This window comes from Podarcis cretensis, assembly GCF_951804945.1.
Source record: "Podarcis cretensis genome assembly, chromosome: 16".
Lineage (NCBI taxonomy): Eukaryota > Metazoa > Chordata > Lepidosauria > Squamata > Lacertidae > Podarcis > Podarcis cretensis.
In genome coordinates, this window is record NC_137186.1 from 9,573,086 (window position 1) to 9,587,427 (window position 14,342).

The window sequence follows — 14,342 nt, forward strand, 5'->3', positions numbered from 1 at the left end:
ATAAGGGCAGGCGGGGGAGGAGGAAAGGGGGCGTTTCACAGCAGAGTGGCGGAAGCGCGAAGGGAGGCGTGGCGGTTTTGCTTTACGGCTGGCCGCGGAATGAGCCTCTACGACGTATTTCGGGGTTTCTTCGGCTTCCCCGGGGAGCGGAGGTGAGGCGCTGGGAAATCAGGATCCTCCTCGCTTCTTATTTTGTGCGCAAATATTTTGCCCCCTCTCCTCCTCTGAGCTTTTCAAAGCTTGGCAGGCGGAAATCCCACCGGGGCAGCTTCCCTTCAACACCTTGTGGCTGCACCGGGCGAGTTTCTGCCTGCCTTGCAGCTGGCAAAGCGATCGAATTATTTACTAAGGCCTCGGTCCAAGTAATCCGCCTATTTGGTGGCGTTTTAACGACGTGTGGGTATCCTAAAAGGTAAAGGGACCCCTGTTCATTAGGTCCAGTCGCGGACGACTCTGGGGTTGCGGTGCTCATCTCGCTTTATTGGCCGAGGGAGCCGGCGTACAGCTTCCGGATCATGTGGCCAGCATGACTAAGCCGCTTCTGGCGAACCAGAGCAGCACACGGAAACGCCGTTTACCTTCCCGCCGGAGTGGTACCTATTTATCTACTTGCACTTTGTGCTTTGGAACTGCTAGGTTGGCAGGAGCAGGGACCGAGCAACGGGAGCTCACCCCGTCGCGGGGATTCGAACCGCCAACCTCCTGATCGGCAAGCCCTAGGCTCTGTGGTTTAACCCACAGCGCCACCCGCATCCCCTGTGGGTATCCTGCTCTTCCCCAAAAGCAGCTGGAGGGTCCCCGACTCCCCTTGCAACAACCCTTCGAGGTAGGCTGCACTGAGGGATATAGGCTGGCCCAAGCCCCGCCCCACATTTTATCCCCAAGTGGAGATTTAAACCTGGGTCCATCCATGTAATCGTTTTTAGCCATTTTTATGTACAGTGGTACCTCGGGTTAAGTACTTAATTTGTTCCGGAGGTCTGTTCTTAACCTGAAACTGTTCTTAACCTGAAGCACCACTTCATCTAATGGGGCCTCCTGCTGCTGCCGTGCCGCCGGAGCACGATTTCTGTTCTCATCCTGAAGCAAAGTTCTTAACCTGAAGCACTATTTCTGGGTTAATGGAGTCTGTAACCTGAAGCGTATGTAACCTGAAGCGTTTGTAACCTGAGGTACCACTGTAGTTACAAGCTGTGGGTTGCATTGTGCATTACATGCTGTTTTGATTTTTGTTTATTTAAACAGAGTGCCGCCTAACAGTAAATAAGCCCCGCTAAGGCTGAGCAAGCACGTTAACATTTAAAGCAACACCCCGCCCCCCATAACACCTCTCCCCTTCTCCCCATTGTTGCTACAGGCCCCGCGACCCCTTCTTTGGAGGAATCACACGGGACGACGATGACGATGATGATGAAGATGGCTTTGGGGCGAGGCACCCGGGGGACTTTGGGTTCGGGTTCACATTCAGCCCAGGCGGGATGCGTTTCCACGACACCTTCGGGTTTGACGAGCTGTTCCAGGATTTCAACAACCTCTTCCAAGAGATGGGAGTGAGGAGTTTGCCTTCTGGGCCCTTTGGTAGGCAAGATCTTGGGCGGCTTCAACTGGGTTTGCGTCCTGCTAGGGATGGCCCGGTTTGGAGGGAAGTGGGCAAGTGGGAACTGAACCTGGAACCTTCTTCTCTTCCCTTAAAAAGACTGCAGGATTCTAGTCCTCATGGTCCTGAATAAAAGGGAGCAACTCTCCAGATATTCAGACGGCGGTTTCTCCGCAGATTCTGTGCCCCTGAGCCGCAGCCTTAACCCCAGAATAAATAAAATCAAAATGAACAATTGTTGTTTATCTGCCCACAGATTTCCCAGAGCCACCGGCACCATCACCTGAGAAGAGGCAGACTCTGCGGGATTTCATGCTGAAACATCCGGATAGCCAGAGGTCCAGCAGCAGAGCCCTAGAGGACGACTCAGGCCCCACAGCTCCAGAGAGGAGGCCCTGGCAGCCATTACAAGGGGTGTGTGGTACTCTGAATTGGGGACCATCCCTGATACGATGCCTCATCTTTACCTATTGGTTTAGAGTGTTTGGTACCCCATTCTGCTACAGGAAAGGCTCCCAGATTGGCTTATGTAATAATAATAATAATAATAATAATAATAATAATAATAATAATAATAATAATTTTATTTATACCCCACCCTCCCCAGCCAGTACTGGGCTCAAGGCGGCCAACAACCAATAATAAAAACAAATTGATTAAAATACAATTTAAAAAACAAGATTAAAATACGACATTAAAACATTAGGATGCAGCCTCTTTACAGGAGGAGAAAGGAAAAAGAAAGAGGGGGAGGGAATCAAACTGATTCCAATCCAAAGGCCAGGCGGAACTCTGTCTTACAGGCCCTGTGAAAAGAAATCAGATCCAACAGGGCCCTGGTCTCATGAGACAGAGCGTTCCACCAGGCCGGAGCCAGTGTTGAGAAGGCCCTGGCTCTGGTTGAGGCTAATCTAACTTCCTTAGGGCCCAGGACCTCTAGGGTGTTGCTATTTATGGACCTTAAGGTCCTCCATGGGGCATACCGGGAGAGGCGGTCCCGTAGGTACGAGGGTCCTAGGCTGTGAAGGGCTTTAAAGGTCATTTAATCATTTAAATATAATCATTTAAATCAAAGAATCCCTGCCCGCAGGCTTGCATCCTAAGAAAAAAAACACAGCACACGAGGGGAAAGGGACAGGGAGGGAAGAGGAAAAAAGCAAACTCAGGTTCCAGTAGGAGCTGCCCTGCTTCTCTTCTCTCCCACTGAGGTGGCCAAGTGAAGTGGTTGCAATTCTGGCAGAGGAGGCCTGATGTTTGGGCAGGGGCGGTGGCCAGAGAGATGGGGACAGTCTGCTCCTTAAACAAATCCCCAAAGTCAGGTGTCAGGTGCTGGTGTGGTTGCTCAAGAGCAAACAGACAAGACTCCAGCCTGTCTTTTCCAGGCTTTATTATCTGTACAAAGTATTTACAGCTCAGAGTGTCGCAAGTCCATGTCTGCTCAGTCGCTAGCAGAATCTGGGAGTGGGCGGTCCTTATACCTTCCCCAGCATAACAGTCGTGTGACCCCCATCCTTCTCCTCCCCTCTCTGCGCGCAAACCTACTGCGCAATGTGGGCGCTGGCAAAGGGGGACTTGCCTCCCCTCCGCTTTGCTCAGGCTCGGTGTTGTCCTCTCCCTACCATCTTCTGATCCCTGTGCCCCTTCCCCACTGGAGGTGGGGCTTCCCTCCTCGCCAGAGGAAGAACTGCTTTGCAAGATCTTCGGAGGCTCCCTGTAACACAACTGCCCTTCCACCTCTCGCCTCTGAGCTGATGGCAGTTCCCTGACATCAGGGATCATTGCAAAGGAATTACCTGGTTTGACCTGTTCTGCCCATAATGCAGAATGAGTTGGAAGACTAAGGTGGTAGAATTCGGGGTGGCACTACGTCACATGACCGGTAGGAACACAAGAAGCTGCCTCGTTCTGAATCAGATTACTGGTCCGTCTAGTTCAGTTCTGCCAACACTGGCTGGCAGTGGCTGCTGAGGATTTTTAGACAAGGTGTCTCTCCCAGCCCTGCCTGGAGGTGTCACAAATTGAACCTGGAACCTTCTGCATGCAAGAAGCAGATGCTCAACCACTGAGCTACAGCTCTGCCCCTTAAATTTTGAGGGGCACGGTGATATTTCTGCACAATCTCACGCATGCTTTAAAAAACCAACAAAAAAGACCTTTCCCATAGGAAATGAGCACGTCACAGATAGGGCTGTTGTAGCATTTCCCCCCTGATAGGCTACTTTTCTGCAGGCAGGGAGTTATTTCCATGGATGGATGGAATTTAGATCCTGCCCTTCCTCTCCAAGGAGCCCAAGGCAGCAAACAGATAACTATATATATAGCTATGCCTCCTACTCTGGATGTGGGTGGTGCTGTGGTCTAAACCACTGAGCCTCTTGGGCATGCAAATCAGAAGGTCGGCGGTTCGAATCCCCGCAATGGAGTGAGCCCCCGCTGCTCTGTCCCAGCTCCTGCCAACCTAGCAGTTCGAAAGCATGCCAGTGCAAGTAGATAAATAGGTACCACTCTGGCAGGAAGGTAAACGGCGTTTCCGTGCGCTCTGGCTTCTGTCACGGTGTCCCGTTGCGCCAGAAGCGGTTTAGTCATGCTGGCCACATGACCCGGAAAGCTGTCTGTGGACAAACGCCGGCTCCCTCAGCCTGAAAGTGAGATGAGTGTCGCAACCCCTTAGTCGCCTTTGACTGGACTTAACCATCCAGGGGTCCTTTACCTTTATATACAGCTATAACAAAAAGATTCAAAAACCAACAACAATTTAAAGGTAAAGGGACCCCTGACCATTAGGTCCAGTCGTGACCGACTCTGAGGTCGCGACGCTCATCTCGCTTTACTCACCTCACAGAGTGTTTGTTGTGGGGGAGGAAGGGAAAGGAGAATGTTAGCCGCTTTGAGACTCCTTTGGGTAGTGATAAAGCGGGATATCAAATCCAAACTCTTCTCCTCTTCTTCTTTACTGGCCAAGGGAGCCGGCGTTTGTCTGCAGACAGCTTCCAGGTCATGTGGCCAGCGTGACTAAGCCGCTTTTGGCGAACCAGAGCAGCGCACGGAAACGCTGCTTACCTTCCCGCCGGAGCGGTACCTATTTATCTACTTGCACTTTGACGTGCTTTCGAACTGCTAGGTTGGCAGGAGCAGGGACCGAGCAACTGGAGCTCACCCTGTCGCAGGGATTCGAACCGCCAACCTTCTGATCGGCAAGTCCTAGGCTCTGTGGTTTAACCCACAGCACCATCCATGTCCCTAATAACAATTTAGAACATTCTAAAAGCAATTACAATTGAAAACAATTCTCCTTGCAGTGATCTCAGGGTTGTTTGGAACAGTCTTCTTTGGCAACCAATTACCTGGGTGAAGAGAAGTGTTTTTACAATTCCTCCTGGAAGTTAATAATGATGGAGAGGGGATTCCGCAACTGGGGAGCCATCACTAAAAAGGCCCTGTCATGGGTGAACGCTGTTTGGATAGCCAGTCTTTCAATCACTCTGCCATATCACTCCGCCTTCTCCTTCTGCATTTGTTTTTTCCTTCTCCCATCGCTCGCACAGTTTTCACAGACCTTACTGACTGCGTTCTCTGTTGTTTTTTTACAGCTGCGAGAGACTGATCCACCTCTCCCAGAACTGAAAGATACCCCAAAGGAAGACAGAGGTCAGAGGGCAAATGGCGGGGAGGGAACAGTGGTTGGTTTGGGGCAAAACGTCTGAAGAGCCACATGTCTGGGTCTTTTGAGACCACCCAGATTATTCATGAGTGTTTTGGAAATGGCTGGGTGTCTGTATATATGCGAGTGTATGTACCGTATTTTTCGCTCCATAAGGCACACCCACTTTGGCGGTGGGATTCAAGAAAAATGCGGTTCCTGGGGGCTTTTGCAGGAGGTGGGGGAAGTGAAGAGAGTCTTGCTCTGTCCCTTCCCCCACCTCCTGCAAAAGCCAGTGATAGCCGCGCGAAACCTCCCCAGGGCAGTGGGATGAAGGCTCCCTGCCGCCCTGCGGAGGCTTCGCAAGCTGCTCAGGAGCTTCTCGGGGCTGGCGGGGGAATCCCGGGTTCCCCCACCCACCCACCCAGCGCCAGGGACCACACATTCGCTCCATAAGACGCACAGACAATTCTCCTTAGATTTTAAGAGGGAAAAAGTGCGTCTTATGGAGCGAAAAATAATTTGCTGTGTGATGCAAGAATCTACCCTTTCGTTTTGGGAAGATAAACCCTCCATGTTCAGGAGCAGTATATCTGAGTATGTGTTCAGTGACTGGGGATAGCTAGGGTTGCCATATTTCAAACAGTGAAAATTCGGACAGAAAATTTGTTGAGCATTGAGGGGGGGGGGGCAAAATTATTGGGGTTTTTTATAGTTCTGCCCAAGGTCATAGAGGTTTTTGGGCAAAATCGCAAACAAAACTACTGTTTTGGAGCTATTTTTATGGGAAATCGCCAAAAACAGCACTGCCGACGTGAGTTGCCATATTACTGGATTTTCCCAGACATTTCTCTGATTTTTACCAGGACGCTGCTGCCAAATATTTGGGATATTCCAGGCACATGGCAACCCCTAGGTATGGCAGCAGGAGGCTGTTGCTTGTGATCTCCCCAGAGGTTTCTGTTTGGCCTCTGTGGGGAGCCAGATACTGGACTTAGCCGGATCTGTTTTGCCAGGACAACTCTTGTGCATTCAAGTGCCTAGTCCTTATTGTTGCAGAGGAAAGCATAGAAGCCTCTCTCTCGGTTAAAAATGATTCACACTCTAAGCAAAAGTGTTTTGACATGCTGAATTTGTTTTCTTAAGGGGGGATTGTTGTGGAAACTTGGATGTCTTGCGGGAAGAATGGAGAGGGGTGTGTGAGTGTAAAAACTGGCTTAGCTGATACTCGGTCACATTTTTATTACAGATCTGGACTCGCAGGTCACGTCCAAAGGGCTCGAGACTATTCTTCCCCCAGCCCAACCCCGGTCGTATTTCAAAAGCGTCTCAATCACAAAAGTGGTAGCCCCAGATGGGGTATGTGCCAAAGCTTCTTTAATCCAGTGTGTGTGTGTGTGTGTGTGTGTGAATGGGTGTGTATACCAGGTTAGCCTTATGTAGAATAGTCCCATTCAAAATCCATGGACATGACTCACTTAGGCCCATTCATTTTGAAGATCTACTTTCAGGAGTACTTAGATGGTACTTGTGTCCGTTGGATTTTCACTCCTGAAAACTAGATTCTCTGCCAAGCAGAGGTTGAGAAGCAATGGTGATGGATAGGTTTATTTCATTGCGTTGAATATTTTATCTGCATTAATTGGCCTTGGGTGGTGGTTGAAGGGTAACATATCAATATGTAATATTGTTCTGCTCTGTCACTTTGTGGGGCCACCTGTTGGTGGCCATGCAAACTGCAGCGTGATGACAGCCTGACAATTTTATTATATAGTGATAAGTAGAGTATAATGTACTGATAATTTAGCAATATGTTCTGCATTCAGATGAATTGAAGAGAGCGTCAAGCTGCATTGTGAAGTTTACTTTTTAACCTGGCAGCAGGGGGTTCTGCTGACTGACATTTCTCAGGACCTCCTGGCTTTAAACTGAAAAATGACAAACTACACAATGGGCTCAGTAATTTATTAATCTTCAAAACAGTTTAGGAGGAATTGACTCCTGAGGTCCCTGGAAACGGAAAGGTCTCCTCTGAATGTTGGCATGCCATTCCTCACACTGGATCCTACTGGATCCCCTTCTTAACAAGCAGGGTCTATACTTCTACCCCAGGAATCTTCCCCAAATTTTACTCATCCCTTACATCCTCTTGCTTCAGACGGTGGAAGAGAGACGGACGGTGCGTGACAGTCAGGGTCACGAGGAGACAGTTGTCACTCGCCAGAGTGGAGGGGAGCCACGTCCGGGGTTTGACGGTGGCCGGCAAAGAGGCTCAGGTGAGTGCAAGGAGGGGGAGCCTGGTTCGAGAGAACTTCCATCTCATGCTGGCCTTTGCGGGTAAACAGTCACGAGAAACAGAGATTCGGCATAGTGTTTGTTCTGCTGTTCCTGAGAAGCACACAGAAGTTTCCTAAGAATCTCAACTTTTGCTTCTCCGGTTTTTCTTTTTTAAGTTTCTAGTCCTTATGTGTCAGTAAAGTTCACTCTTCATTCAAATAAAGAAAGCAGTCCAGGCCTAGCGAGCACAGCAACTCTTCCCAGTAGGTCTTGCCCCACTGACGCAGTTGTGAGGACGGAAGGTCCCTGCCTTCCACCGCTCTCTAAGGCTTCTCCCCAGGGCCCTTCCCCAGCAACCTGAGACTCCTTCGTCTTGTCACTCTTTGCTTCACCCTCTTCATGCCTCTTCTGGTTCTGGGAGACTAGGAGGGAAGAGGAGCTGGTCACACAGCAGGAGGGGGAGACTCCCTGGCTTCTTCAGCAGCCTGGCCACCTCCTCCTCTCCAGCATCCACTTCTGCCTCTGAGTCTGAACCGCTCTCTGTCACTGCCTCTTCCTGCTCACTAAACCCTGTTCCCTCTTCATCTTCCGGACACTTCCTCCTCCCAGTCTTCTCCCTCTGACCACCCATCACCTTCCCCTGGCTCTGAAGCCTTCTTCCCTCAGGGGTTCCTCAGCTGGTACCTCCCACTGCTCTTTGGCATCCAGCCTATCCATGACACCACCTCTGGCTAACCGGGCTGGTTCCTTCCGCAGGAGACCTGTCGCCCTTCCGCTCACGCCCTGGAGAGGACCTAGGCGACTCCGCTTCCATCCTGGACACCTTTTTCGGCCGTTGGTTCTAGAGCCGATAGTTCTGCCTGGTGGGTGGCCTTAGAGGGTAAGATCTGAGGGCTTCCTATGCAGTGGAAGGCTGGCACCCATTGGGGCTGGTAGGGTGGAAGGCAGGGAGCCCAACAGCAGGTGGCGCTAGAGCCAACCATAGCTGTCAACTGTCCCTTATTTGGCGGGAAAGTCCCTTATCCCAGCGCCGTGTCCCGCTGCTGTCCCTTATTGATGATTTCCCTTAAATTTCCTGGGTTTCAAAGAAAGCAGCTCCTCTCCCTCCCTCCATGCTGGCCAGGGAGGAGGGAGGCTCCAACTGTGTTGCTTGGCTGCGTTGCTCACCCAATAAGGAGTCTAAGAACGACTGGGGGGTGGAGTTTGCATGCCTTGTGCCGATCAAATCGGCCGCGTTGCCTGGGAACTCACCTTTGCTCAGCGCTTCCCAGCGAAGAGGTGACGGTGGTTTTCCTTGCTGCATCCCCTTTGCCGGGTTGCTGCGCTGTGGGAACCACCGCTTGAGGCTTCGTGTGGCTGCTGGCTGGGCTTTCTGCCTTTGGCTCGGAGGGGCTCAGAAGTTGAACATACCTGTGCTTGGACAATCCCTTATTTTGGCTGCTGATCCCTTATTTTCGAGGCTGCTGGTCCCTTATTTTCAAATCTGTAAGTTGACAGCTATGGTGTGGTGTTGTGGGTTGGAGTGTCATACGAGGTCCGGAGAGAGGCCTGGGTTCAAATCCCCACTTGGCCCTAAAAGGTCACTGAGTCAGTCACAAGCTCGCAACATAAACTTCCTTGCAGGATTATGGTGAGAATGAAAATGGAGATTTGGGGGGAGAAAGAGCAAGGCGGAGAGGGAGGGACGTTGTGTTCTTCTCTGTTTCATTGAGTTTCTGTTGTTTTTCCTTTTCAGATTTGTGCCCTCTGCGGACAAGGCCTCCGTTTCAGATATTGCTTCCTTCCTGCGTGTTTTCAGTTCCCTGCGGCCTCCTCTTTCTTCCATGTGGGCTCCATCTCCCGGAAATATAACATTAAATAGCCTTTATTTATGCATAAGATTTTTCTGTGTGCTTATTTGCCGTTGCCTCTAGCAGGAATGAAAAGGGCAAACCCTCCTGCTCAGTCGTTCCTCTTGAAGACCGAAAAATAACCCTGTCACATCCATTGTGTCGTGTCAAATTGCTTATATATTTAGAGCATTTGCACCCTGCTCTCCAGCCAAAAAGGCTCCCAGAGTAGCTTACATGCAGTCAAAGCAAGACAGTCACTACCCGCAGGCTTACAAGCTAGAAGGTACACGGCACGCAAGGGGAAAGGGACAGGGAGGGAAGAGGGAAAAAACAAACTCAGGGCACACATTCTGAAAGAGTTGTTCTTATAAGGCCTGATGGAGCTCGGCCTCAAATCTGAAAAGGAAGAAAAATAACAACCCAATGAAAAAAGAAGACTGGAATTTGAGGATGGGAGATGATGCTTGTTTATAGAACGTGACTTTTATAGGATGCTAAACTGGAGTGGCTGAAGTGAATGTTGTTTATGTACAGCAGCCAGGCAAAGAGTCAGAAGTTCTTTAATTTCTGAACTTTATTTTTTTCTCTCTTTTAAAAAATCTCTTACCTATTTCGTCTTCTGTATTTCTCTCTCTGTCTTTCCTGCTTTTCTTTCTCTCTTTTTTTTTCTATGTTCTTATTGTATTTAGATCAATATTTTAGTTTTTGACTCCCCCCCAAAAAAGGTATTTGATATTAAGCTTTGTATGTCCATTTATAAATCCTAATAAAAAATATTTTTTTAAAAAAAAGAAGGCAGGAAGGAAGAGAAAGAAAGAAAGAAAGAAAGAAAGAAAGAAAGAAAGAAAGAGAAAAAGAAAGAAAAGTCTGGACAAATTCATGAAAGGTGAGGCTCTCAGTGACTATCACCAATAATAATAATAATAATAATAATAATAATAATAATAATAATTTATTATTTATACCCTGCCCATCTGGCTGGGTTTCCTCAATGATTACACTCTGTCTCCACAGTTGGAGGCAGCAAAGTTTCAGACTACCAGTTTCTGAAAACCGCAGGAGGGGAGAGTTTTGTTCAGGCCCTGCTTAAGGGTTTCCTACAGGCCGCTGGTTGGATTCGATGGGCCAGTGGCCGGATCCAACAAGCTCTTCTCAGGCTCTGTACCTGGGGCAGGAGGAGACACGTACCAGTGGTGGACGAGGCCTGAGGCAAAAGAGGGTGGAGCAAAAATTCAAAGTTCACCTTGGTACGGTAGGTTGCTTTCGGTACACACTTGCTACACCCTTTTCCGATCCTCCACCCAGGGAAGCAAGAGGCATGGTCAGGTTTCAAGGGCAAATTCCAGCCAGGCAAGAACACGCGAGGAAGGGCTGAAGAGGGGCGGGGCCTCAGAAGAAGGAGCGGGGCCTAGCAATGGCGGAGGAAAATGCTCGGGCACCTGGAGTGGCAAACATGACGTGCACCCGGGGGGGCGCCGATCCTCCCGGGGGTGCCATCAGCGGTGTGACAATCCTCCCGGGGGTGCCAGCACTGCCCGCCGATCGTGCAGATACGCCCGGCGTGTGGCGCTGACCACCGGGGGGGGGTACCGTATGTTCCAGCGTATAAGATGACTTTTTAACCCAGGAAAATCTTCTCAAAAGTCGGGGGTTGTCTTATACGCCGGGTATGGTTGTGGTGACGTGGAGGGAAGGAGGAGAGGGAGCCAGTGAGCACGGCCCGCCGCTTTGCTGGACGGCTGATCGGGGCTCGCCTCGCCTCGCCTCAGGCTGCTGCTGCTGCAGCGGCGGCAGAGGCAGCGGAGGGGTGCATGCTCTGCCCCTGGCGGCGCATGGCGGGCTTTAGGTTGGGGGGCTCCAGCCTGTGCCTGCTCCTCGCCTCACTGAGGGTCTGGCAGCTCTGGACCCGTCTCCCTCGCTCCAAGGAGCAGTGGGCAAAGCGGCGTTGGGAGCTGGTGCTCGGGGTCCGTGCTGTCTGTGGTCTGCAGTGGGGCTCGAGGGCATGCGGCTTTTCTTGGTGCACAGACTCGCCACCTCGTCCCAAACCAGAAACATGACAAGAGGGGCACGGAGTGCACAGGGAGCCTGCCGGGGGCGCCAGCAGCGCCGGCGCCATGTGGGGCAGTGGCATCCAGCGGCGTAGCGTGGGTTGTCAGCACCCGGGGCAAGGCAAGTAATTTGCGCCCCTAACCCCAAACCTGCCGCCACTGCCAGCTTCTTCTTGCTGCTGCCTGGGCTGCTGCCATGGGGCTCTGCTACAGCCTGCGCCCGAGGCTCTTCGGCGACTCCGGAGGCGGCGAGCGCCCCCCCCAGATGTTGCGCCCGGTGCAGCCGCCCCCCCTGCACCCCCACACTACGCCACTGGTGGCAGCAGCCGGCCAGTCCCTGCCCCCTCCTCTCCGCCCCCCATCCCACGAGGAGGACCAGAAATGGGAGGTGGGGGATGGGTTTCGAGACTTGACTTTCATTTCCCAGTCGACAGACATCGCTCTGCCTGTTATGTACTGAAGTTCTCACCCTGGGCCAGCAGGGGGATACTGTAGATAGTTATGCAAATAAGGGATTGAAAGTGATGTTCAGTGATTGGATAGTTTTAGAAAGTTGTTACAGTTACGATGTACTGGAGCTCTATATAAGCAGGCTGGCTGAACCCTTCAGTTCAGTTCTGTCCTGGCCTCTGAATAAAGAAGAGCTGTTTGAAGTATCGCTGTGTCATCTGATATGTTCACCCACAACTTAACACTGCCAGCCACCCTCCTTTCTCTCCCCCCCCCCCCCCCGCAACTTCCCTTCCCGTCCCGTCTGAAGAGATGCCCAATGAGTGCCAAAAACTCTCCAGCGTATTTGCGCAATCAGCGGGCGGATTTTCGCTATGACGATCACGCCAATCGCTAAAGTCCACCCACTGGGAGTGCGAGCGCCGCCACACCGATCCGCCCGGGGCGATTTTGTCACCCCCCTCCTAGGCATGACAGCCAGGGTGGACCGCACCCTCCGCACACCCCCTTGCGACGTCTCCTGGGCCTAGGGAGAATGTGTCGGGCCAGATAGAGATGGAGAGTTGCAGCTGAGATGTTCCCCATCCCTGGTCTAAAGATACCTGTTCCCTCCCGCAAAACCAGTCTCTCTTGCAGATTGCCAGATCCTCTTCCTTTGCCCTCGTTAATCACCCTCTTGGGCTCTTTAATGTCTCTGACCTTGGAAACTTGGTTTTAATTAGTGACTCAATTTACCTCCAAGCTCTGCCAGTAGGCGTGGGGAACCTTTCCCAGCCAGCAAAGATGGCTGCCATCTTTGTCCTCAGCCCACACGACTCCTACAGAAGTGCCAAGAGGCAAACTGCAAAAATAAAACCTGTATATTCCACCTAGTGTCCGTTTCTTTAAATATAACCTTTAAAAAATGTTTGCGATACCAAAATCATTCCCATGGGTCTACTCCCCCCCCCCCAATATTTCTTTTTTTTAATATTTCAGAATTCAAAGTTACATTTGATCGCTCAAGGGTTATAATCCTTATTCAACAACACAAATGACTTTCTGCTCATCCTCAAAGTTTATAATCAGAGTTGCAAACAATTGTGTCTTAAAATCCCATCATGTCCAGTTTCATCCTCTTTAACAGGTTTCTCGATATATTCTGCTATTTCCCGCCATAAACTTCAAATCCTGCTGTGGACTTTGTGTGTATGGAAAATTATTTTTAAAAATAGACTAGAAAACGTTTTCTCTCCTTGAAAGATTCTGGATTTGTATCTCTATCAGAGCTATCAGTCTTGCCATCTCTGCATATTCCGTGATCTACTCTTAAGCAGAACTTCGTTGGAGACGATTCACTGCGCTGCTTAATATAAAGCTTGAGATGAAAGCAAGTGTTCAGTTAGGAAGAAAAAGGCAGGAAGAAACCATCTGTCAACCAACATTCCCCTTGAACAGAGTGCGGCCATTTTGTTTGTACCGCCAAACCCCTGGCTGAGATGTTCCCATCTTTCTGGCCAGGCCAGGTTATGTTTTCGTGTTCTTTGTGTGTCTGTGTGTTGTGTACACAAGAAAAGGAAAATGGGTACACAGGACATAGGGCAGTTTGTGCACTACCACACCTGAAGTGGCACCCTTAAAAAGGTAAAGGTAAAGGTACCCCTGCCCGTACGGGCCAGTCTTGACAGACTCTGGGGTTGTGCGCCCATCTCACTTAAGAGGCCAGGGGCCAGCGCTGTCCGGAGACACTTCCGGGTCACGTGGCCAGCGTGACATCGCTGCTCTGGCGAGCCAAAGCCGCACACGGAAACACCGTTTACCTTCCCGCTGGTAAGCGGTCCCTATTTATCTACTTGCACCCGGAGGTGCTTTCGAACTGCTAGGTTGGCAGGCGCTAGGACCAAGCAGCGGGAGCGCACCCCGCCGCAGGGATTCGAACCGCCGACCTTTCGATCGGCAAGCCCTAGGCGCTGAGGCTTTAACCCACAGCGCCACCTGCTTCCCATTAAGTGGCACCCTTAGTGGACCACAAAAAACGGATATTGTAGAGTTGAGGACAGGTTCAGGAAAGGGCAAGCAAAACCATCAAGGGCATGGGTAGGCAAACTAAGGCTCGGGGGCCGGATCCGGCCCAATCACCTTCTAAATCCGACCCTCAGACAGTCTGGGAATCAGCGTGTTTTTACATGAGTAGAATGTGTGCTTTTATTTAAAATGCATCTCTGGGCTATTTGTGGGGCATAGGAATTTGTTCATTATTATTTTTCAAAATCTAGTCCGGCCTCCCACAAGGTCTGAGGGACAGTGGACCGGCCCCCTGCTGAAAAAAATTGCTGACCCCTGATCCAAGGGGATGGAGAGATGTCCCTGTGAGGAAAAGTTGCAATGTTTGGGACTTTATAGTTTAGAGAAACGGCAGGTAAGCGATGGCACGCTAGAAGTTAACAAAATTACACCATGCATGGAGAAAGTAGATAGAGAGACGTTTTTCTCCTTCTCTTCTCATAACACTAGAATGT

General features: G+C 50.7%; 1 protein-coding gene across 1 annotated transcript; it reads left to right on the plus strand.

Moving 5' to 3' along the window:
* The first annotated feature begins 17 nt into the window (after positions 1-17).
* HAX1 (HCLS1 associated protein X-1) lies at positions 18-9,392 on the plus strand. Its single transcript, XM_079958438.1, has 8 exons — positions 18-152; positions 1,358-1,578; positions 1,854-2,011; positions 5,188-5,245; positions 6,487-6,596; positions 7,396-7,513; positions 8,271-8,394; positions 9,250-9,392. Exons 1-7 carry the CDS (start codon positions 100-102, stop codon positions 8,357-8,359), a joined length of 807 nt encoding a protein of 268 aa, XP_079814564.1. The 5' UTR covers positions 18-99; the 3' UTR covers positions 8,360-8,394; positions 9,250-9,392.
* The last annotated feature ends 4,950 nt before the right edge of the window (positions 9,393-14,342 follow it).

Coding starts and splice junctions, on each gene's coding strand:
- HAX1 (XM_079958438.1), top strand. CDS start 100: ATGAGCCTCTACGACGTATTTCGGGGTTTCTTCGGCTTCCCCGGGGAG. Junction 153..1,357: donor GGCTTCCCCGGGGAGCGGAG/GTGAGGCGCTGG, acceptor TTGTTGCTACAG/GCCCCGCGACCCCTTCTTTG. Junction 7,514..8,270: donor TGGCCGGCAAAGAGGCTCAG/GTGAGTGCAAGG, acceptor TTCCTTCCGCAG/GAGACCTGTCGCCCTTCCGC.